At 47.1% G+C, this 24653-nt stretch overlaps 2 protein-coding genes across 8 annotated transcripts in view; one reads left to right on the forward strand and one right to left on the reverse strand.

Annotated features, from left to right (window-relative positions):
• RABGAP1 (RAB GTPase activating protein 1) overlaps positions 1 to 7416 on the forward strand; it is a 68861-nt gene extending 61445 nt beyond the window's left edge. The window contains 5 exon segments of the mRNA XM_083375231.1: positions 72 to 263; positions 1435 to 1518; positions 2105 to 2176; positions 3920 to 4117; positions 5192 to 7416. Coding sequence (XP_083231357.1) covers positions 72 to 263; positions 1435 to 1518; positions 2105 to 2176; positions 3920 to 4117; positions 5192 to 5314 — 669 coding nt within the window. The 3' untranslated portion in view covers positions 5315 to 7416.
• A 6102-nt stretch (positions 7417 to 13518) lies between these two features.
• Positions 13519 to 24653, reverse strand: part of STRBP (spermatid perinuclear RNA binding protein) — an 80914-nt gene continuing 69779 nt past the window's right edge. For 4 of the 7 annotated variants that reach the window (XM_083375094.1, XM_083375095.1, XM_083375092.1 and 1 more), the window contains exons 17-18: positions 23101 to 23154; positions 15456 to 15573 (exon numbers count right to left, since the gene is read on the reverse strand). In XM_083375094.1, coding sequence (XP_083231220.1) covers positions 15479 to 15573; positions 23101 to 23154 — 149 coding nt within the window. In that variant the 3' untranslated portion in view covers positions 15456 to 15478. Of the gene's footprint in view, positions 13758 to 13791; positions 14101 to 15455; positions 15574 to 17554; positions 18917 to 23100; positions 23155 to 24653 lie in introns of those variants that run through there. The other 3 variants (XM_083375098.1, XM_083375097.1, XM_083375096.1) reach the window with 3 other exon arrangements.

Genomic DNA, 24653 nt, shown 5'->3' on the forward strand with positions numbered 1-24653 from the left:
CGGTTATCCCAAGACCTTACCTTGGGGCACAGGGACCCCAAGGCTTCCTCCCTTGCTCGCCTTTGGTTAAGAGCCGAGCGAAACAGTTTTCCCTTCTCTTCAAAAACTCTTGCCTCTCTCGGTCCGCTCATTTTGCCCGCCGGTGTTTCCCCTTCCAGGCCGAGGAAAAAGCTGACGCACTGAACAAGGAGCTGCTGATGACCAAGCAGAAGCTGATCGACGCCGAGGATGAAAAGAGAAGGCTGGAGGAGGAATCGGCTCAGGTTGGGGCAGGATCGGGCCGGAAGGGAGCTGGGGAGGTAGGGAAGAGGGTTAAGTTCTGGTTTTAGGCCATCCCTTCCCGCACTTCAGCATCTGATAAGGACTCCCGCTGAAGGCAGAAAAGCACCAAGAGTCCATCATCTTGCTTTGCCCTTCACCGTCAGCTCTGGTCTGGGATGGCTTTTCTGCAGCTATTTATCCCCCATAACCACCTTCCCCCATCCCCGTTAGAGCGACAGCTTCTAACCTTTGGAGCACCAGGGACCGGTTCCATGGAGAAGGTTTTTCCCCGTGGACGGGAGGCGGCGTGCTTTTGTGGGCTGCCTGCATCCCCATGGATGGGGCTTTGCTTATTTGCATGGACCGGTTGTTGAGATACTGAGGACCGGTGCAGGTCCACAGACCTGGGGGGGGGTTGGGGGGGTTGGGGACCCCTGCATCAGAGAGTCCCCGAACAGTATCTCCTTGCCCCAAGTTCTCCACATTGCCAGTACTGGTCTCTCTGCTGCTTTCTCTTGTGAGTTGCATTTTTGGAATTAGAATAGGAATAGGAATAGGAATAGAACAGAACAGAACAGAACAGAACAGAATAGAATAGAATAGAATAGAATAGAATAGAATAGAATAGAATAGAATAGAATAGAATAGAATAGAATAGAATAGAATAGAATAGAATAGAATAGAATAAAAAATAGAGCAGAATAGAATAGAATAGAATAAATAGAATAGAATAGAATAGAATAAAAAATAGCGCAGAATAGAATAGAATAGAATAGAATAGAATAGAATAGAATAGAATAGAATAGAATAGAATAGAATAGAATAGAATAAAAAATAGAGCAGAATAGAATAGAATAGAATAGAATAGAATAGAATAGAATAGAATAAAAAATAGAGCAGAATAGAATAGAATAGAATAGAATAGAATAGAATAGAATAGAATAGAATAGAATAGAATAGAATAGAATAGAATAGAATAGAATAGAATAGAATAGAATAGAATAACACAGCTGGAAGGGACCTTGGAGGTCTTCTAGTCCAGCCCTGAGAACCTGTACCATCTCAGACAGGTGAATGTCTAGTCTCTAGGTTAGAGAGGGGAAAGGGCTGGAGCTCAAGAGACCCTGGTGGAGGGACGAATAAACGACCAGACTTTCCTGTCCTCTCTTCAAGCTGAAGGAGATGTGTCGGAGAGAACTGGACAAGGCCGAGTTGGAGATTAAGAAAAACAGCTCCATCATCGGCGACTACAAGCAGGTACGTAGGAGGCAGCTGTTCTGAAGCAACCCTGGGATCCGGCTCCCTTGGGCCCCAACAGCTCCACCGCCTTCCTTTTGACACAGAACCAAAGGGAGGCGTCCTGTTCTTTCTGCTCAAAAAGGGAGGCAGAAGGGACCTCGGAGGCCTTCTAGTCCAACCCCCCCTGGTCAAGCAGGAGATCCTATGCTGTTCGGGACAAATGGCCGTCCAGAAAGCCTCCAGTGATGGTACATCACTGATCAAAATGAAAAAAAAACACAATCAAGCTTCCCCCTTTGTTAAGAGGAGAAAGCAGTTATTTTGGTTTCTTAGCTTAAGACGTATAAAGCCTGACCGCTTCAGAAAGTTTTGGGCCCGCTGTTAAATTTTGGGCCCGCAGAGAGCCATTGCAAATTCCCTGCCCCTCGATGTGGGGCAGGCCCTTTGGGGCACGAGCGCGTAGAAGCCAAGAGAGATTTTTTGGGGGGGGGGCGGGGGACAAAGTCCAGCAAGGACGCGTGGCCAGCGTGGGGATCTGGGGCAGGGATGAGAGGCCCTACCTGAGCTCGTGAGGCTTTGCTGACCGACCCAGTTTGCCTTGCAGATCTGTTCCCAACTGAGTGACAGGCTGGAGAAGCAGCAGGTAGCCAATAAAGTCGAAATTGAGAAAATTCGGGTAAGTAGAGGCACAGAAGATCTGGGGGGTGGGAGTGGCAGAGGCTGAGCTTAGCACCGCGAGCTTAGCACCGCCTGGAGGGCAGGCTTCCCGATTCCCCGCCTCGGGGGCAGATTCCAGATCTCCTGAACTCTTTTCAACATCCCGTTTGGTCCCTGCTTCGCTAAAGGAAGGTGGGGGACTTCGGGGGTTGCAGAAAGAGACATCACATTTTCAACTTGCTACCTTCAGACTCAATAAACTAGCCCTGCAGTTAACGTTTTTTGTATGTGGGGAGGTGGGTGGGGTGGCAAGCAAGTTACCGGCCCTTTCAGCTGTTGCCAGCCACCCGGGCTGCTCACGAAAGCAGCCAGTCCGTTCCGAGGGGAGTCAAGAGACACAGTGGCACAGTGGTTAGAATGCAGTACTGCAGGCTAATTCTGCTGACTGCCGTCACCAGTTCGATCCTGACTGGCTCAAGGTTGACTCAGCCTTCCATCCTTCTGAGGGCGGTAAAATGGGGACCCAGATGGTTGGGGGCAACAGGCTGCCTTTGTAAACCGCTTAGAGAGGGCTGTAAAGCACTGTGAAGCGGTATATAAGGCTAAGGGCTATGGCTGCCTGTCTGCCTGCTGCCTGCCTATCTCTATCTATCTATCTATCTATCTATCTATCTATCTATCTATCTATCTATCTATCTATCTATCTTATCTATCCATCCATCTATCATCTATCTATGTCAGTCATATCTATTATCTATATCATATCTATATGTTTATCTGTCTATATCAATCATCTATCTTATATCTATCTAATCTGTCTGATATCTACATCTATGTCTGTCTATAGCTATATCTGTCTGTCTGTCTGTCTATCTATCTATCTATCTATCTATCTATCTATCTATCTATCTATCTATCCATCTATCAATGTCAGTCATATCTATTATCTATATCATATCTATATGTTTATCTGTCTGATATCTACATCTATGTCTGTCTATAGCTATGTCTGTCTGTCTGTCTGTCTGTCTGTCTGTCTATCTATCTATCTATCTATCTATCTATCTATCCATCCATCTATCATCTATCTATGTCAGTCATATCTATTATCTATATCATATCTATATGTTTATCTGTCTATATCAATCATCTATCTTATATCTATCTAATCTGTCTGATATCTACATCTGTCTGTCTATAGCTATATCTGTCTGTCTGTCTGTCTGTCTATCTATCTATCTATCTAACTATCTATCTATCTATCTATCTATCTATCTATCTATCTATCTATCCATCTATCAATGTCAGTCATATCTATTATCTATATCATATCTATATGTTTATCTGTCTGATATCTACATCTATGTCTGTCTATAGCTATGTCTGTCTGTCTGTCTGTCTGTCTGTCTGTCTGTCTATCTATCTATCTATCTATCTATCTATCTATCTATCTATCTATCTATCTATCTATCTATCTATCTATCTATCTATCTATCTATCTATCTATCTGCCATGGTAGCGCAGTGCTTAGAATGCAGTATTGCAGGCTAATTCAGCTCACAGCCAGGAGTTCGATCCTGTTGGGGCTCAAGGTTCACTCAGCCTTCCATCCTTCCCAGGTCGGTAAAATGAGGACCCAGATTGTTGGGGGGCAAATGATGACTCTGTAAACCCGCTTAGAGAGGGCTGTAAAGCGCTGCGAAGCAGTATATAAGTCCACGTCTTATTGCTATTGCTCACCGTCCACCCTTCTTGGCCGCAGCAAAAAGTCGACAACTGCGAACATTGTCGGGAGTTCTTCAACAAGGAAGGGCGGCTGAAGGTGGCCGGCGTCCCCAGGGAGGGTTCCGACGAAGACAGCGACGAGGAGAAGGAGGGGCTGAAGAACCAGTTACGAGAAATGGAGTTGGAACTGGCCCAGACCAAGTTGCAACTGGTGGAGGCCGAATGCAAAATCCAGGTGAGGAAGACTCAGCCCGAGCTTCTGCCTCCATGGGAATTGTGCACAGGCGAGGGTCAGATCTCTCTTTTCCGACAGAATTCCTCAGTTGGGCCTTGAGAATGAAGGCTGAAGAGTCTCTCGGAACGGGATACCTGGCTTTGAAGCCTTTTCCTCTCCATCTTGGAGGGTTTCCTGGCTGCCCGCAGGAGGAGGCAGGCCGATAGGAGAGCATCCTCGGTCTGGCTTAGCAAATTCCCCTGGGTGCCGGCAATTCCATTTTTACACTCAAAACCCAGAAACCTTTACAAACCCCTTGCCTTCCGGACCTGAAATTAACAGCTGGCTGGCCTCCTAAAAACGTTGAGGCTATTAAGTCACCTCTAAGGTGGGTGGCAGCATCTGCTGCCAGCATCAAGCTCCCTTCGTCCAGTGCGCTCCCACAGGGAGGGTCTTCTCAGGGTGCCGCCGGTAAGAGATTGCCGGCGGGTAACACCCAGGGGTAGGGCCTTCTCAGTGGGCGCGCCCGCCCTTTGGAACCAGCTGCCCGCGGAGCTCAGGACTGCCCCCGACCTCCGTTCATTCCGCCGGGACCTGAATACCTGGCTCTTCGAGCTCTCTGGCCCAGGCTGAGAATTTTTTAATTTTAAATTTTAACTGGGGTTTTTATTTTCTCTCAGGGTTTCGTTTAATCTTTTTTAATTTGTTTATAACTTTTGTATTGATTTTCTTTTAAATATCCTGTAAACCGCCCTGAGTCCTTCGGGAAAGGGCGGTATATAAATCTAAATAATAAATAAATAAATAAATAAATAATGAATGAATGAATGAATAAATAAATAAATAAATAAATAAATAAATAAATAAATAAATAAATAAATAAATAAATAAATAAATAAATAAATAAAATATTACATCAACGAATTTACTCACTGAACAGCTTGATGTGCAGACGTGCAGATCTTCTCTCCTAACCGAGGAGGTGGTTCCGACGTCCTCGGTGTATCCGCTTCATGACCCCAGGGCAGGCCAGGTATCCCCCACGCGCCTTTTTTTTTTTAACGCCCTGCTCATCCCCGTCTTGTTACCTTGCAGGACCTGGAACACGACCTGGGACAGGCGCTGAACGAGGTGCAGGCTTCGCGCAAAACCTGGTTCAACCGAACGCTCAGCTCTATAAAGACAGTGACCGGCGTCCAGGGGAAAGAGACGTGCTGAAGAGCTGGATAGAAACCTCGGGGTGGCTCCTGGGGCCTCTCCTCACATACCTTCTGCCTTCCAGACTTTTGTCTTGACCAGCTGCCCGCAGGAGAGAGGACCAGATGTACATAGGACTCCCGAAACACACACACACCGCAAGGCGGCTGGTTTTCCCCCCCACACACACACAGGCTGGAGACCCAAGCCAGAGACGCCGCTTGGCGCAAGCCGCTTGGCGCGAGACGTGGGATCTTCATACTACTGATTATTTAACCTGGGGTGGGGGTGGGACGGGGCTGGGGGTGGGGGCTGTAGCTATAGACCGATGCTTTTTTTTTTTTTCCTTTCTTTTCCCAGAGGACAATAATCCGCTCCATTCTGCAGTCCGTTTGGAGGTGCTAGGTACGAAAAAAAAAATATTACCACCACCTTCCTGACTTAACTGAATTTACAAATGAGTGCTTTTCTTTATTTTTTTTTTACAGTCACAACTTTTTTTTTTAAAAAAAAAAGATTTCATTTGAGACGAACAAAAGGGGAAAAAAAAACCTCCAACACAACGCAGCCGCTCTTTTAACAAACAGTTTGAGCCTTCTCGCCGGAGAGCGAGTGAAAGGTTCCACACACACACACCCAAACTCCTTCCAAGTAGGGGTTTGCCTGGTTAACTTTTGGAAACGGGACTCGCAAATCCCCCCCTCCACAATGTTTGTGTGTCCCTTCCCCCCCACTCCCCTGCCCCGTCTCTTTCTCTGTACAGCGCTTACATGAATAACTTCTATGCAACTCAACGGGGTGGGGGGGGGGCTTCTTAAAGCAAACCCCTTTCTCCCTCCCCCAAACAAAAGCTGAGATTCAACACCACCGTTTTATCGGGGCTGGGGGGGGGCCTGTTTTATACACACAAGCGTGGCTCGTGTTTTGTGAGCTCACAACATCCCCTTGAGGTTGCTCCGGGCTCTTGTGGGAAGTCAAAGAAGGTTGAAGTCACTCAACTCTCCTTTGCCGGTCCGGATTTGGCCCGGATGCATCCACGCCGAAACAAGTTGCTTGGCCCTTCCTTGACGACACGAGAATGGTGGGCTTCCGTTTTGCTTATTCTCCGTTTTGGGGGGTGGGTTTTCTGCCTGCAGAAAGGCAGGTGGGAGAGAGAGAGAGAGACGATGGTGGCCCAGGGGACGGAGGGAGCTTCGTTTTGACCGCCGCTGCTGCTGAACTCACTCCACGTTCCCCTTCCCATCAAACACTCCCTAGTTTGTAACTACACAAGTAGGTAATAACGCTACTTTCGATTTCTGAGGGCTTAGAGCTGGGGAGGGTGTGTGATCTTCCAGCCTTGGCAACTGGTGGGCTTCAACCCCCCAGAATTGCTTAGCCAGCCTCGTGCCGCCGCCGCTGCATTCTGACTTAAAATTGCCAAGGTGGAAGACCCCCCCTTGCTTAAGAGCGGGGGGTGGGGGGTGTCTTCAAACGTGGCCCTTTGATGACTTGTGGACTTCAACTCCCAGAATTCCTCAGCCAGGCGGAGGAACTCTGGGAGCTGAAGTCTCACAAGAGACCAAAGGGCCACGTTTGAAGACCCCCCCCCCCGCTTAAGAGCGTCCAAACCTCTTCCCCAGAAAACCTGAAGAACTATTTTTTTCCCCCTTTTTTGGCACCTTTTTTTAATTTATACTGATTTATCCTATGCTGAAATAGCTTTTATATATATATATATATATATATATATATATAAATATATATATCAGCAGATCAACTTAACCTTGTGCAGTGTGTCAGCATAGGCCGGTAACCCTCAGAGGCGCTGTTTGTATATAAAGATAATTTTTATTTCCGAGTTCTTTTTTTTTGTTTTTCCTCCTGACCAGACTAACGCTAACTGAGATAAGAGGTGAAAGCCAGCCTTGAGCATTCACGATTTCTCCCACCCCCCCTTAACTGTATACATGAGTATCTTTTCCTGTTTAATAATAACGAGGGGGGGGAAAAAAACCAAACCCATATTGCTGTAACTCCATTGATAATAAAAAGCAAAGAAACGCGTGGACCTTGTGGTAGAATAGTTTTCCGTGTGTAGCATTTTGGATTGATCTATAAAACTAGTAAAAAAAATGGTCTTGCTACAAGCTAGTGATTTTTATTTCGCTCGATCAGCCTGGCCTGAGCAAAATGCCGGAGGGCAGCCTTGCCTTGAATTATTAAGAGGGAAGGTCTCGGGGGGGGGGGGGGGCTGCATGCACAGGGGGGGTGGGGGAGACGGTAACAGTTCTCCAGATGTTGGGGAGCACGCGCCCCCACTGCAGGTCCTGGTGGGGTCAGATCTAATAACAAAGTTGGAAGGGACCTTGGAGGTCATCTAGTCCAACCCCCTGCTCAGGCAGGAAACCCTATCCCATTTCAGACAAATGGCTGTCCAGTCTCTTCTTAAAAACTTCCAGTGTTGGAGCTTCCACAACTTCTGGAGGCAATTTGGTCCCTCAATTAATTGTTCTCACTGTCAGGAAGTTTCTCCTTAGTTCCACGTTGCTTCTCTCTTTGGTTAGTTTCCATCCGTTGCTTCTTGTCCTGCCTTCGGGCGCTTTGAGATATTGGAACACTGGTGTCATGTCACTTTTAGTCCTTCTCTTCCTTAAATTAGACACCCCCAATTCCAGCAGCCGTTCTTTATATGTTTTACCCTCCAGTCCCCTGCTCATCTTTGTTGCTCTTCTCTATACTCTTTCCAGAGTCCCAATGCCAGGACCCACCCCAAACCACGTCTTAGGAAGACAAAATTCTTGGAGTCAAGTCTATTCCAAAAAGAATCTTTACTATGACATGCTTGGTTGTAGGAAATGAGACAGGACTTAATATTATTCCACGAAGTAAACCCTTATAAAGAGTTCCCGGTTTAATCCCCTTAACCCCATTTGGTCAGTCCCCCATCCTTTTATCTCGTATCATCCCTCTCGTGGGAAAAAGGAACTTAGGACCATTCATGTTTATTGCTCTCTTCCGTGACCCAAGCTAGATGCTAGCCCTCCTTTTTGTTTCCCCAGTTCAAAAGGCTTCTCCTTTCCTTTGAAATGCCTAATACTGGTTCAATACACATCCATTCTCTTCTCTTCGGGAGATGGCAGAATCCATGGAATAATGTTTTAAACATTCATTTATGAATTATTTATCTAATGTATTCTTATTTTATTGCTCTGTACACCGCCCTGAGTCCTCCAGGAGAAGGACGGTATATAAATCAAATAAATAAATAAATAAATAAATAGATAGATAGATAGATAGATAGATAGATATAAATGGATTCTGACACCCAAGATCTTTTTTACATCGTGGTGACCACAACTGGATGCAGCATTCCAAGTGTGGCCTTACCAAGGCCTTGTAAAGTGGTATTAACCCTTCACATGATCTTGATTCCATCCCTCTGTTAATGCAGCCTAGGACTGTGTTGGCTTTTTTGGCAGCCGCAGCACACGGCTGGCTCCTATTTAAGGGATCGTCCACTAGGACTCCGAGATCCCTCTCACAGGTACATGCAGAGGAGGTGCCCATGTGCTCGGCTTCTACACAAGGCCTCCAGCACCCCTGCCACAGCTGTATTGGGGGGGGACAGAATGGGTCAGAAGCCCCACAGGAGGGATACGCTTGTAGGCTGGAACTGCACCCTGCTGCCTTCAGCAGAGAGGGTCCCAGTATGTGTCTCAGGTGGCTGTTAGCTCTTGGCATAGGTTTCTTTTTTGGGGTGGGGGTGGGGGGTACAGCAGACCCGGGAATTAGCTTGTCGTGTGCGCAACGCAGAGAGAAAAGGAGCTTTTGCCAGAACAGCCAAGTGGCAGGGAGCTGGGTCTCCTGGTTGAACAGGGGGCTGGTCTAGAAGACCTCCAAGGTCCCTTCCAAGCCTATTCTGTGTGAATTAAAGCTGCTGGGAATGGGGGGGGTGTTTTTCCCCCAAAGCAAGACTGGAAATGTCGGGGTGAGGCTGTTCTTTTTTTCCTGGTTTTTCTTCTTGGGTGGGGGGGGTTGGACTAGAAGGCCTCCAAGGTCCCTTCCAACTCCATTCCATTCTACCTTCCATTCCAAGATTCTATTCTAGGTTTGGTGGAGCAGTGGGCTAATGCCTCCCTAAGTAACCCCAGCTGCCTGCAATTAGTGCAGGTTCGAGTCCCACCAGGCTCAAGGTTGACTCAGCCTTCCATCCTTCCCAGGTAGGTAAAATGAGGACCCAGATTGTTGGGGGCAATTAAGCTGACTTTGTAATAATGCTGCTTGGGGGGGGTGAAAGCCCTAACAAGCAGGCATATACATAGAATGAAGGCTACTGCTAAGCTTGTAAGCCACCCTGAGTCTTCGGAGAAAGGCGGGATATAAATGGAATAAAAATAAAAAATAAAATAAATTCTAATTATTCTATTCTATTCTATTCTATTCCTTATTCTATTCCATCCCATCCCATCTTCTCTTTTCTATTCTATTCTAAATTCTATTCTAATGCTATAATTCTATCATTCTAATTCTAATCTATTTTCTATTCTAATTCCAGAATTCCTCTTCTCTTCTATTAATTCTCATTCTATTCTTGAATGGGGAGTGAGATGCACTAAGGGGGAAATTCTGCCCTCGGCTCATTGTCCCTGTCCTCTAATGCCCTTTCCGAGCCTTGCTCCCTTCTGCCCGCTCAAAGCTGCACCGTTTTGGCAGCCTTGAACTCTTCATGAGTTCCTGCTTCCGTGCCTTCTTCATTTGTGCAAACGTCTCTTCCCAGCTCTGCCCAGCCAAGCTTCCCCGATCGCCACGCTTGGGCTGGAGATGGTGGCGTTTGCCCAAGCCAGCACGCGGCAAAGGGCCCTACCCTTTAGAAGCTTTGCTGGGTTAGGAGACGGGGAGGGTGGCACGCGAAGGAGTGTCGAGTGCCTTTTGGTGGTGTAGGCAACACTTTCCAACAGGCAGGAGTGTCTCTGTTCCACCAAGGCTGCTCCTGGCAGGTGGTTCCTGTGCCGGGCATCCCGCAAGGCCCTGCTATAGGCCAGAGTGTTGTGATTCAGGGTCAGCCTGTGGGTTCGGCAGTTGGGTCGGACAACTCAGAGGAGGAGGGGGGTGTTGAAGAGCTTGCTGAGGGGGTTGAAGATCTTGCTGATGAGAGCCCTCAGCCAGCCCCCTCCCACCTGGTCACGACAGAGACCCAGCTGTGTGAGCCTGACAGCGTGGATGAAGATGACCCACAGCTGGCCCTGTTCAAGGACGCCCGACGCAGGAGGCAGTCAATCAGGAGTAAACAGAGGAAGGCAATGGGGCACCTCGGAAGGAGGCAGAGAGAAGCCACGCCCTGAACTGTATAAAAGGGGAATGCGTGGGAGGGCTGGTTTGCTGAAGGCAACCGTTTGAATAGCTCCTGTTTCATGGTTGGTGTCTTGTTTTGCTGTTTTGTTAATAAATTTGGCAGGCTTAATTCCAGCCTCTTGCCTTTTGTAAAGGGGTTGTCCCTGCCTTTTCTGCAGCAGGCTGGTACAGAACACAGAGCTGGGGGGGGGGGGAAACATTTCCAAAGAGCAGGACAGGGTATCTGCAACCTAAACGTGAGCTCGCCCTAAACCAGGGGTAGGCAACCTTGGCTCTTCGATGACTCGTGGACTTCAACTCCCAGCTGGCTCAGGAATTGTCCACGAGTCCTAAAAGAGCCAACGTTGCCTACCCCTGCCCTAGAGGCCTCTTTGTCCCAGGGCGCGGATTCGATTAAAACAACTTCTCTTTTAATAGCATGCAGATGCTTAAAATACAACATTTACCCTTACTACTCCTCTTGCGCTTTTCTGCCTGTTCAGGTCATAAATATCCAGAGCTTGTCAGCACTCTGGAATTCACTGGGAAAAAAGTGGGGAATGCTAGTGGAACCTCACCGGATGCAAGAAAACAGCTGTCAAAATTGGCTCCAGGTTTTCAGCCTAGGCGCCGAGCATTTCATACAGGTATCTCTCTCTCTCAAACCCACGCAAGGGAGGGTTGTGCAACGCTCTTTCCACTTGCAAGCGCCCCCCCATAAAAAAAAACAGGCACAGGTGTGTGGACTTTCCAAGGAATTCTGGTGCAAATCATCTCCCAGGTGGAACAGAAATGTAATTTTTCTGCCCCTTTCCCCACTTTAAATGCACCTGGCGTTTGGTCTCTCTCTCTGCAGGGCACTTCCATAACTTCAGGATGAGGAGGGGTCTTCTTTTTCCACAGCCCCCAGCTCTGTGGGGTCTTTAGCCCCCCCTCTTCCACCTTAGCCTTCTGCACAATTCCTTTGCAGCTTATCTACTTACCTAAGGAAGGTGTGAACTGCAGGTATTCAAAATCCAAAACCATTCCATTTGTTTTTCCCCCCCCAGCCGCTATTCTCACTTGGCCTGCCTGCCACCCCCCATCCCGAGAATGGAACCCCCACCCCCCACCACCTTTCCCCCCCCTTTTTATTTTCCAACTCGGGGCTCCAAAAAGCAAAAATATTTCCCTCTTTGTTGCTGGTAACCGAGAAAGGAAAGCGAGCTTTTGAGCGTAACGTGTTGCAGGAAATAAGACATTTTGATGGGTCTCAATCTGGGCTGCTTTTCAGCAAAGCAGGCAGCCAAGATTGCAGCATGGCTCTTTCCGGGGAGGCGTTCTTTGGAATCTAAGCAGCCGCCTTAATTTCCTTCTAAACCCGGGGTGTCCGACTTTAATAATAAAAATAATAAAGTTGGAAGGGACCTTGGAGGTCATCTAGTCCAGCCCCCTGCTCAGGCAGGAAACCCTATCCCATTTCAGACAAATGGCTGTCCAGTCTCTTCTTAAAAACTTCCAGGGTTGGAGCACCCACAACTTCTGGAGGCGAGTTGTTCCACTGGTTAACTGTTCTAACCGTCAGGAAATTTCTCCTTAGTTCTAGGTTGTTTCTCTCTTTGATGAGTTTCCATCCGCTGCTTCTTGTCCTGCCTTCAGGTGCTTTGGAGGAAAAGCTTGACTCCCTCTTCTTTGGGGCAGCCCCTGAGATACTGGAAGGCTGCTATCATGAGAAACAATGGTTGGAAGCTAATCAATGAGAGAAGCAACCTGGAATTGAAGGAGAAACTTCCCAACAGTGAGGACAATCAACCAGTGGAACAACTTGCCACCAGAAATCATAGGTTCTCCTGCTTGAGCAAGGGGCGGGACTAGAAGACCTCCAAGGTCCCTTCAAGCTCTATTCTATTCTATTCTATTCTATTCTATTCTATTCTATTCTATTCTATTCTATTCTATTCTATTCTATTCTATTCTACTCTACTCTGTTCTATTCCATTAATTCTACCACCTCTCATCCTTCTCTTCATTAAACTAAAAGGTAAAGGTAAAGGTTCCCCCGCACACGCGTGCTAATTGTTTCCAACTCTAGAGGCCGGTGCTCACCTCCATTTCAAAGCCGAAGAGCCAGCGCTTGTCCGAGGACGTCTCCGTGGTCATGTGGCCGGCATGACTAGACGCCAAAGGCGCACGGAACGCTGTTACCTTCCCACCGTGGCGGTCCCTATTTTTCTACTTGCATTTTTACGTGCTTTCGAACTGCTAGGCTGGCAGAAGCTGGGACGCGTAACAGGCACTCACTCTTTTACGTGGCACTCGGGATTTGACCTGCCAAACTGCCGACCTTCTGATCGACAAGCTCAGCGTCCTAACCCACTCAGCCACTGCGTCCCTTCATTAAACTAGATGTACCCAATTCCAGCAACTTTTCCTTATATGTTTTAGCCTCCAGTCCCCTAATCATCTTTGTTGCTCTTCTTGCCAACTTTTAAGGGGGCAAATTCAACAAATTCTGGGAGCTGAAGTTGGGCAAGGTTGGACAGCCCTATTCTGAACCCTAACCCAAATTAACATCAAGAACAAGCCTAATGTTCGGTAGGCCACAACAAACCAAGCATCTCCTGAGCTGGCATTCTTCAGTGGATTCTTTCTTTATTCTTTATTGGCCAAGTGTAACTCAACACACAAGGGATTCGTCTCCGGTTCATAAACTCTCAATGTACATAGAAGCAACAAGCAATAAATGTCCGCAAGAGGGGGAAAACAGCAAGTGATGTTCTTCCTTCTCAGTCTCAGGCAGATGTGGACAGATGTCGCTTGTGCACACTACCAAGTGACTGTGTCTATGGGTTCATTTTTAGACACCCTTAATGAAACATCCATCTACCATCAACCCCCCACCCCCACCCCATCCCCAGCGACTAGGAACTCACCTGTATTATTCTGGATGCAGGATTCTTCCACATTTTAAGCCTCAACCCCAATCCGACGCTGGTCTATCCTCCTGCGGTATTAAAACCCGTTCTTTCTCACAGTTCTTTCTCACCTGCCACCTGTTGACGTGGCGTTAAAAGACTCATTCGAAGAGTCCCCCTTTCAGATCAGCCCCAAGAAATTAATTTGTTCTATTGATCGCTGGGTGTCCCATCGATTTTTTTTTTAAGCTAGCTCTCTGAACGAAAGAAGAAAAAAAAGATCAGCCTATCGGTTGGGAGATCCGTTTTTAATTATTGATCGGAAAACATGAAATGTCTTAATTGGAAGCATATACAACAGGTTGTCCTCTTCTGGTCTTCACGCTAGCAACGTGTTGGTGTTCAACTGGACAGCAAGGACCACAGATGGCACCGCCACCTTTGCATAGAAGAGCTCTCTCCCGCCCACCTTCACTTCCATGGGCCAAGGAAGGCACCTCAACTTGAACCAAGGACCAAAAAAATAAGACCTTGGATCAACTGAGACAAACTTGGTTCCCGGTCCAAAATCTCAAGACAGCTGAGAATTCAGGCAGATGCCTGCAGAAAAGCACCAAGTTTGGAAAGATCAGCTCTGCATGCTCTTCAGACAACTCAGTCGTGTCCTAACTCAACAAGACATTCCTGGGAGAAGTCTTTCGAAGCACGGGCCCCCTGAATTTTACACCACGTAAAATTTTACACCTGTAAAGACTTGCTGATAAACCGAAGACAACCCTAGTTGGAAAGTCAAGATTTAAAACTCCCTCGGTCTATAACTCAATAAATAAATATACGTATTCTCCCCACCACCACCACCAAAAAAAAAAGGTCCAAGAAAGCCTTTTCAGAATCCAACATGTCCTCCTAAATATTTACATCACATTTCATTGAGAAGAACATGAAGAGAGAGAAAGAAAAAAAAACCTGGCATCAAGTACGAAGAGGTTGCAAGAGATCAAAATGCAAGAACAGAAATGTTCTCTAGTGCTTAGCTCCTCACCCTTCCCGATCCGCGCAACCTCAGCTTACAAGTTTCTGCCTTTCGGCTTATTTTTACATACAAATGTCTCTGGATGCAGCTGCGGGGTGAATGGGAAAAAAAAAATGTAATTGCTGCAAAAAAAAAACAACTATCAAGGGTAGAAGCCTACCCCTCTTTTGGTAATAAAGGCACAATCTAAGGGCAACGTCTCCTACAGGGTCCACCGAGGAGCCCAGCGCCAGGATTTCAAGCTTCTTGCTTTTTCCCCTCCGTACCGTCTAGCCACGACTCTTCCCCCAAGCCCACCGCCCTTTTCAAAAGTCGGTCTGATCTCTGGGTGGTCCCCTCTTTCGGGCACAATCCTCCTCTCCCCTTGCCCTGGGGTAGCTGGGACTATCTCTTGGCTGGACATCCTGGCTACGGCGATTGCTTAAAAAGCCCGTCTCATTAAGGGCATCCTTTGGGCACGCGAGTCGTGTAACGCCAGGCGTTCTCGTCGAGCCGTTTCCGCCGGCAGGAACATGGAGGTTTATTTCGCTCCCCCCCCAAAAAAAAAACATCCCGCCCACCTCAGGAACGTCCAGTCCTGTCCTCCCGGACTCAAAGTGGCGTTCGGCTACCTAAGTTCAATTGGTTGAAGGGGGGTGGGGGAAGCTACCACCTGACCCATAGTGCAAAGCGTTAAGAGGCCATCGGAAGACACACACACACACACGCGCACGCACACCCCTTATCGTACATCTATTGCTGTGGTTTTCAAGAGGCAGGGTGGGGATGTGAAGGTGGCCTATTGCTTTTGGGGTGCTGGAGGAAGTCCCAGGATTTTAACATATTCGATATAAACGGTCCCCCTCTTCCTTCCGAGTCTCCGTTAGCTCTTGGCTTTGAAAATTCACGGGTGGGGGGGGTGGGGGAAAAAAAAAAGCACCTTTGGAGCTGTGCAACCTGTTTGCTTTAGAAGTCAGAGAAGAATTCTTGAGGCCCCAGGTGAATTATAAAAGGCGTCACGTCAAGTGGCTGGCAGTAAGGACTGTCAATGAAACAGCCACCTACAGCACGGGGAAAGAGCAGAGAGGCAGGACAGGGGAGGAAAAAGAAGAAGAAGAAGAAGAAAAAGAAGGAAGGTTAATTATATATATATAAAAAGGTAAAGGTAAAGGTTCCCCCGCACATGAGTGCTAGTCGTTTCCAACTCTAGGGGCCGGTGCTCATCTCCGTTTCAAAGCCGAAGAGCCAGCGCTTGTCCGAGGACGTCTCCGTGGTCATGTGGCCGGCATGACTAGACGCCAAAGGCGCACGGAACGCCGTTACCTTCCCACCGGAGTGGTCCCTATTTTTCTACTTGCCTTTTTACGTGCTTTCGAACTGCTAGGTTGGCAGAAGCTGGGACGAGTAACAGGCGCTCACTCTGCTACGCGGCACTCGGGATTCGACCCGCCAAACTGCCGACCTTCCGATCGACAAGCTCAGCGTCCTAACCCACTGAGCCACCGCATCCCCATATATATATATATATATATTTAAATAAGGGACAGCACTGCTTTAGTTTTCTCTGCTCTTTCCAGCCGTGGGTGGAGTTTCCATTGCCACAGGGCGCGCGGGAAATGTAGTTCTAGCCACTGGCCAATGCCTTCACCCCTCTATATATCTTTCTTGGCAAAGACTGGTCTGAATCTCAAACACACACACCAAAAAAAAACAAAAAAAAACAACAACAATTAAGGTAGCTTAGGAATGGGTTTGGCGTTCCCCCGCCCCAGTAAAGCAGAGAAATGTAAAATATGCAGCAACAGGGCAAAAGTTACGATGTGGTTAGTGACTCCCAACATGACATAATAAATAAATAAATAAATAAATAAAATAATAACAAATGGAGAGGGGGAGGGGGAAAAAATGACTTCATATCAATTATTGGAAATGACGGCCATCGCGTTGGAAAGAGCAGAGCACTCCAGCTTGGAGAGCCACCACCGGCGGCGGCTGTGAGAGGACCACTCCGGGGAGCAAACTTCTCCAGAACTTTTTTGCGCTGGGGAAGGGATTTTGGAGAAGCGGATTGGAAGGATTTTGTGGCCTTCGGAGAACTGCCACCCTTGGGAAGCCGATCCGACCGCCAAATTGCAGGGAACAAATTGATCGGGGGGGGGGGGAAATCCTCTGCTCGACTGCCCTGCTTTTCCAAGCTCCGTGATGGCGCCTCTTCATCCATAGGCCAGCAGACAGTCCGTGGTTGACCAATCCTCTTGTCCCGTGGGAAAAGACAGTGCCCCCCGAGTAGGGATTAGGGTCTCTACCCTCCCTGCACCCCCGCTCCCCCCTTTGAAGGCAGGAACAGACGCAGGAGTACCCACAAGAGGGGTGGTGCTGCCGCGCTGATCCACAAAGCGCTCCCGGTTGTATTAAAGCATCAGAACCCCGGACGGCAAGCGAGAAGGAGTCACACCACCAAAGGACGGGGACAACTACTGGAGGAGCACATTCCAAGAAGCACAGCTGTGTCTCCTTTTCTCCTTTCCAAAACCAGCTGTGGTTCCCTTTTCCTTCCCGGCTCCGGACTTCTCCATCCGCAAGGCAACCTCGTCTGGCGCCGAGGACGAACTTTTATCCCCTGCTCACCCGCCTCCTCGCCGTTATCCCCGTTTCCCCGCTCCCGCCCGGAAAGTCTTGCCTCTCCGTAAGCATCCTTGGCAGGGTTCAAATGCTTGGAAAGGGGGAACCACAGATGGGCGACTTTTGAAAAGAGCAACAGGTCGCTTGCCCTGGGGTGTGGGGTGGTGATGCCTTAATAACCGTCCTTTCCTCGTTCGCGGCTCTTTGCCCCCAAGAACGGCAGGGGACCCCTTGGCACAGCCCAGGGAAGAAGATTTAAGAGGCGCAGGGGTGCTCCACCGCGTGAACGGTGACTTTTTTTTTCTTTCTTTTTTTTTTTTGGTACGGAAATTCGAGGAGGAGGCATGATACCGGCCTATGGCTGAAACAGTGAAGTAATTCACAGCAGTGCTGGACAAGACCAGACAATTAAAATAGCGGTTTTGTTTTTTTTCATGGGGGCTGTTGCTGCTTCAGATTCTTAGAATTGTGCAAGGCTACCTAGAGAAGGAACACCAGGAGGACAGGGAGAATCGCATCAAAGGGCTATTATTATTATTTTTTTTAAAAAAGAGGCCACAAGAACTGTTTCGTCTACTCGAGGTGGGTTTGTTTTAAGAGCTTGGGTGCAGAAAAAGGCCTTAATTTTTTTACAGACTTGAGCAATCGGAATCCCTGCGCGACAGGATCAAAACTTAATGGTCTGCAGACGCCCTTGATCTCCCGCAAAGGGTTTCGCCCCGAATATTCCGGCTGGCTTAGCACAAAAGCAGCTTTTTATCAAGTCTGGGAAGTAACGAGCGGAAACCCTCGACCAATTCCAAGCCCTTTTTTGGTTCCCAAAATCAAAAGAAGTCGGAACGGAGAAAGAAAACCTGGCTGGTCGTGAGAATCCAACGTCAAAACCCTGATTCGCAAGGGCTTAGGAGCAAGCCAGGGGTAAAAGATGGCCAGGTGCAGAACGCAGGTAGGCAGTCTTCCTTGTCCCCGTTGTGCACAAAGTCGTGGGAAACGTCCTTTGGCAACCTCTCAAAGAATCAGCCAGAATACAGAAACTTCCTTGATGATAAAACTAACCCTTTAGCTTCCTTTCTTTTCTTAAGCAGTCATTTATGGGCGTTGTCAGTTCCTTTATATATAATAATAATAATAAAAACCACACAGGGCTTGGTATTAGGAAACAGGCAAAAAAAAAACCTCTCTATTACAACAAAAACTGGTTTTATTTTGTGATCAGCGTTTTTATAGTCTATACATCCTTCACAAGGTTTAAAGGTTTTACATAATTCGGATTCCGTTCAGTTAAAAACAAAGCATCTAAAGTTTCTTCCCTATAACAGAAGGTTGATATAAGTTATTTTGGAGGTGAAGAGAAAGGGGAAGGGGGGGGGGGAAGAAAAAAAATGAGGTAACCATTTTCACAGACCATAGTTTCACGTATGTTTTTTTCTTCTTCTTCTTCAAGTTTTTTTTAAAGAGAACTTAAGTTTGCGTTTTGTTAAAATAAAATAACAATAAAAAAAGAAGTGGAAAAAGGTGCGATCTTTACAAATGGGTTTTTGCTCAAGTGTGTGTGTGTGTGTGTGTGTGTGTGTGTGTGTTTCCAAGAAAACCAGGATATTAAAAAGGTAGGCAGACTAGCTGAGTCTCTTGTTTCTCACGTTTCCTTCTAGCATCCTGTCTTGTGCGCGTGGGGAAGCCGGATAAGAGAGGGTTCAGCCGATGGCTAAAAGAAGGAATAATGGGGCATTGGAAAGGTAGGGAATTTCATAACTGGCAACAGAAGCATTCTCTTGGGCAGACCTAGGAAGAAATCGAAAGCGCTTGGATAAATCTAAATGTCCAAGAAAGGCAGGAAGGAATAGAAGGAAAAGCAAATGGGTCTCCTAAATCTTCCCACCATCAGAAGAGAAGAGGGGTCTGCGGGTCCAAGTTAGCCCCCTCCAACGCCATTCCCAAGATCAAAGAGATCCATTCCTTCCCAACGGACTTCTCTCTCGTCAGGCAAAGGGATAAATCGGGATCATACTAAGCTACTGGATTCACCAGATTGGCCGGTCCAAACCCACCAGACCGGCAAAAGTCTGACTGATCTTTTTGCTGCAGACCAGCAAACCCATACTGCACAGCCTGGCTTCCAACCCAGAAGTGGCCGAGATCATTCCTGGATTGATCAATGGATTTTTTTTTCCCTCCACCCTCCTTCCTCTGGGGCGGGAAGAGAAAGGGGGAGGCAAGGTGTTTGGGGAAGGTCTTTTTTTTTGCCTAGTTTAAAAATAATAATAATAATTCTTGTGGCCTCGCAGGAATCTTGGGGAGATGCTCGGGTTTTTGTTTAAGCGAAAAGTACCAAAATGAGAAGGCTTCCCTAACAATGGACGGTCTCTCTCTCTCTCTCTGAATCGTTTCCCCCTACGTGTCCGTTTTTTAGAAATCAGAAAGCAGCAACAGCAGGGGTTTTTTTCCCCCCAAAGAGGATCAAACATGGTCAGAGTGAATTTTTTCCAACATGCAAACAGCTTCACGCAGGCAGAGAAGAGAGAAAAAGACAGGGGTGGGGGTGGGGTGGGTCACAAAATCAGGAGCAGCGGCCCCAAAAATCAGCACCACAATCAAGCGACTAATTAACCAACAACCAACTCATCAATCAGACATCTCCAAAGGACAGAAACAAAAGCAACGAAGGGGGGACCCCCGTGAGAATTGTTTATGCAGAGAAGGAGGTAAGCGTTTCTCTGCATCAGCTGTTTGGAGTCAGCCATGGATCGCTTTAGCTAGCATGGGCGCGGAAGCAGGAGAGGAATAGAATAGAATAGAATAGAATAGAATAGAATAGAATAGAATAGAATAGAATAGAATAGAATAGAATAGAATAGAATGGAACGGAATAGAAAATAGAATAGAAAATAGAATAAAATAGAATAGAATAGAATAGAATAGAATAGAATAGAATAGAATAGAATAGAATAGAATAGAATAGAATAGAATAGAATGGAACGGAATAGAAAATAGAATAGAAAATAGAATAAAATAGAATAGAATAGAATAGAATAGAATAGAATAGAATAGAATAGAATAGAATAGAATAGAATAGAATAGAATCTGGAAGAGACCTTGGAGGTCTTCTAGTCCAGCCCCCTCCCCCCCCCACTCAACCAGGAGAGCCTATACTGTCTCAGACAAGTGACTGTCCAGTCTCTTCTTAAAAACTTCCAGTGTTGGAGCATTCACAGCTTCTGGTGGCAAGCTGTTCCACTGGTTAATTGTCCTCACTGTCAGGAAGTTTCTCCTTCAATTCCAGGTTGATTCTCTCTTTGATCAGTTTCCAACCCTTGTTTCTTGTCCTGCCCTCTGGTGCGTCGGAGAATAATGTGATCCCCTCTTCTTTGTCTATTCTATTCTATTCTATTCTATTCTATTCTATTCTATTCTATTCTATTCTATTCTATTCTATTCTATTCTATTCTATTCTATTCTATTCATTCCATATTTTCTATTCTATTATTCTATTCTATTCTATTCTATTCTATTCTATTCTATTCTATTCTATTCTATTCTATTCTATTCTATTCTATTCTATTCTATTCTATTCCCTATCCTATCCTATCCTATCCTATCCTATCCTATCCTATCCCAAACAATTTGGGGGTTGGTGAGAGAGAAAATGGGGAGAACAGACTGTTCTGTTACCTTAACCCAGGGGTAGGCAACCTCAGCTCTTTTATGACTCATGGACTTCAACTCCCAGAATTCCTGAGCCAGCTGGCTCAGGATTTCTGGGAGTTGAAGTCCATGAGTCATAAAAGAGCCGAGGTTGCCTACCCCTGCCCTAACCCATTCCTTTCCCAGATAACCTCCAGGTCCTTCCCAAGGCACGGAGGAAGAGGGACTGTCTGGTCAAGGAGAACATTCTCAACAAAGTTCTTGGTGGAAAACCTCCTCCCAACTCCAAACCTTTCACTTGACTCAATTTATTTCCAGCATCTCTCAGCTGCCTGCCCCCCCCTCCCCCTACCCAAACTGTTTTTGCAGAGCGTCTATTTCTCCCTTAGGGAAGTTGGTAAGATCAGAGCCAGGACAACCGGCAATTCAACCAGCTTGCTTTAGAATTTGGAGTTAAGATCTCTGGGGCACGCAGTCAGGGTCTCCCCCCCCCTTGAGCTAGCCCATCGGCTTCCCTGGGGTTCAAAAGAGGCTCCCTCCAAGAAGGGGGAGATTCGGAGCTGCTAGCCGGGAGGATTCGGCGATGCTGTCGCACGTCTGTGCAGAATCCGCTGCAAAGGCGGACTGGAAGCAGGCAAGTGACTCATGCAGGGACACAACGGGCAGCTCCAGCCATCGCTGACTCCAAAGGTGGTTCTCCTCTCTCCGCTGCATAAAACTACATTCAAAGTCACCAAAGAGCCAGTCGTGTTTTTTTTAAAAAAAATGATTTCAGTTTTTTTCTTAAAAAAAAATAAAAATCAAGAGCTGCGGGGAGGGTTCCCGTCCAAGAGTTGCTGAGGGGTGACGCAGGACCATTTTTTCACATTTACGACCGTTTTTCACACTTGCGACTGTTAAAGCCTTCCCCCATGGTCACCAGGTCAAAATTCAGACGTTTGGCAACCGGTTCATATTTACGGCAGTCGGGGCGTCCCCAGGGTGTGGGTGTGGGTGTCATGTGATCCCCTTTTTGCCACTTTCTGATGAGCCACATCCATCGGGGGGGGGGGAGCCAGATTCACGTCACAACCGGGTTGCTAACTTATCGCTTAATGACGGTGGCGGGAAAGGCCGTAAATTGGGGGCAAAATTCAGTTAAGAAAGGTTTCGGATAGCCGCAGAGATTCGGGGCTCCGTCGCAGTCGTTAAGTCGAGAACTCCCTGTATCCCCTCCGAGGTGCAGGGGAATTCTTAAAGAGAATTCCAGGGAAGACGTATTAGCTTCCGCAAATTCAAAAACGGGTTGGAAGCAGGGCAAAGGTGCTAGGGTCCCGTAGCCGAAAATCTGGGGCTCTGGACTCTGCAGGATTAAGCCGGGTGTCCAACAACAGGACCCCCCTCTCCTGGGGGCCACAAACATCACGGGCCATGCTGGCTGCGTGGTTGCAGCCCCTTTCTCCAATCTGGTGCCCCCCAGACGGACTGGGGAATGATGGGGGATGCAGTGGGAAGGCCCATCCTTGGAGTGGGTCCCCGATGGCCACGGGAAGCCTCAGGACCTTTGTGAGCGAGAGAGGACCCTGTGTCAACGCTGCAAACACTGACATGTTTTTGCACTGACAATATAAGAGGCGGCCTTTTGTTTAAGCTGCTTCTGCTTTGAATCGCAGAAGGGAGGGAAATGTCAAACGGCTATTTTGAGAAGATAAGGAATAGCCGGGCACAGAAAAGAAAGTGAAACTTCATACGGAAAACTAATTGGATAATGTGATTGATGACGGGTAAATAAGGGTGGGAACTGTGTATGATACGATGGGTTTGCGGGGAGGAGATTTTAGATTCTGGCATTCCATCCACGAGTGCCGATGCTGCGTTTCATTATTAAGACTCTTTTAGATTAAAAAAAAAAATGCCTCAATTTTGTTTGAACTGTCTCATTAATCGGAACCATGACAGCCGGAGAGCAGGCAGGAGAGAAGCCAACATGGACTCCGAGACAGGAGGAAGACTTGGCCCTTTGAGTAGCTTTGAATGGAGCACAAAATGGCTATTCCGAAGGCCAGGAAGACACGGGCTACCAGGTCCGGCACGGGGGGGAGGGGTGGGGGGGAGAGGGAGGGAGGGAGCAGGCAGTTAGGACAAGCAGCTCTTTGGCGGGCAGGCAGAAGCAAACCAGGAGGAACAAGCCACAGTGAGAAGAGCAGCTTGGCTGATGGCCGTCCGGACAGGCCCCCAGGAGCCCCCACCCCCCACCTTGCCTTCCCCCCCCTCCCCCCCCCAAAAAAAGCTGGCCTGAGAATGGGGAGATATATATGGTAGACAAGGAAAAGGGCAGGACGTACCATAAGCCGGTGCGGCGGCAGCTGCTGCGTTGTATCCGTACGGCGCCGCGTATCCTGCAAGGGAAGCAGAGGGAAACGGTGACAGGTCCTCTCGGGCGGGGGGGGGGGGGGAGGCACGGAGGAGAAAACGGGCAAGGGCAGAGATGCCCGCCTATCCTGTGGTCATCTGAACACACAGGCTACATATATGGATACATCCGAACTAGACTGGGTTGTTTCTCTGGGCCCGTGTGTGTATGTGGGTATATGCATTTTTTTTGTGGTTATGTTTATGCATTGTATATTGGAGGCGGTTACCCTTTGAGAGCTATATGCAACAAAATCTCATTTTAATGTATGCTGATTAGTGTACGTTTAAAGTGAAAATAAGGTTATTATCCTATCCTATCCTATCCTATATTCTATTCTATTCTATTCCATTCCATATTCTATTCTGTTCTGTTCTATTCTATTCTATTCCATTCCATTCTATATTCTATTCCAATCCATTCCATTCTTCTTAATTCTATTCTATTCTATTCTATTCTATTTTTTTAAAAATTCTATTTATATCCCGCCCTTCTCAGAAGACTCAGGGCGGCTTACAAGCTTAGCAGTAGCCTTCATTCTATGTCTATGCCTGCTTATTAGGGCTTTCACACACACACCCCAAGCGGCATTATTACAAAGTCAGCTTAATTGCCCCCAACAATCTGGGTCCTTATTCTATTCTATTCTATTCTATTCTATTCTATTCTATTCTATTCTATTCTATTCTATTTTCTATTCTATTTTCTATTCTGTTCTATTCTATTCTATTCTGTTCTATTCTATTCTATTTCCTATTCTATTCTATTCTATTCTATTCTATTCTATTCTATTCTATTCTATTCTATTCTATTTTCTATTCTATTTTCTATTCTGTTCTATTCTGTTCTGGAGTGCTGTTTGCTGTCGGTTTATATTCTGTCGGTTTATATTTATTGCCTGTCTTGGGGGGGGCAGCCTTAGGGATTCTTTGCTTGGGCTGTTTACTAATGGCTCTGTGGTCGTTTCTGGACTGAGGTCTTGGTTCCTTGATTCTTGATCTGAAGGTGACCTTGGAGCTAATCTATGCTGATCTGAGATTCCTGGTGGGAGAGGGGCTGGGGTCTTTCCCTTTGGGGCTGGTTGTCTCTTTTACATCGTCTATACAGGTTGTTAATGTCTATGTGCCTATTGAGGGCCGATTTGTCGGAGTGCCGTGCTTCTAGACGTCCCCTGGCCTTTTTGGATTCGGCCTGGGTCTTGGATGGTCACACTTTCCCAATTAAAAATATGGTTGAATCTGTACATAGGTTGTGAAATTAAAGACTTTTTGTCAGGCCTTTTGACTGCCACTTGGTGTTCGTGGATGCCTTCTGTCCATCTTCTGTCTGTTTGTCCCACAGAGTGGTTGTTGCAGTCCTTACGCTGTATGTTGTGGATAACTCCTGTTTTTTTTCTTCTGGGGTTGCTGGATCTTTTACCCTAACAAGGTAACACCCTAACCAGTTAACAGAAGCCTGCATGCTGGAAAGACTTGGGGTTGGTGA

This window comes from Vipera ursinii, assembly GCF_947247035.1.
Source record: "Vipera ursinii genome assembly, chromosome: 16".
Classification (NCBI taxonomy): domain Eukaryota; kingdom Metazoa; phylum Chordata; class Lepidosauria; order Squamata; family Viperidae; genus Vipera; species Vipera ursinii.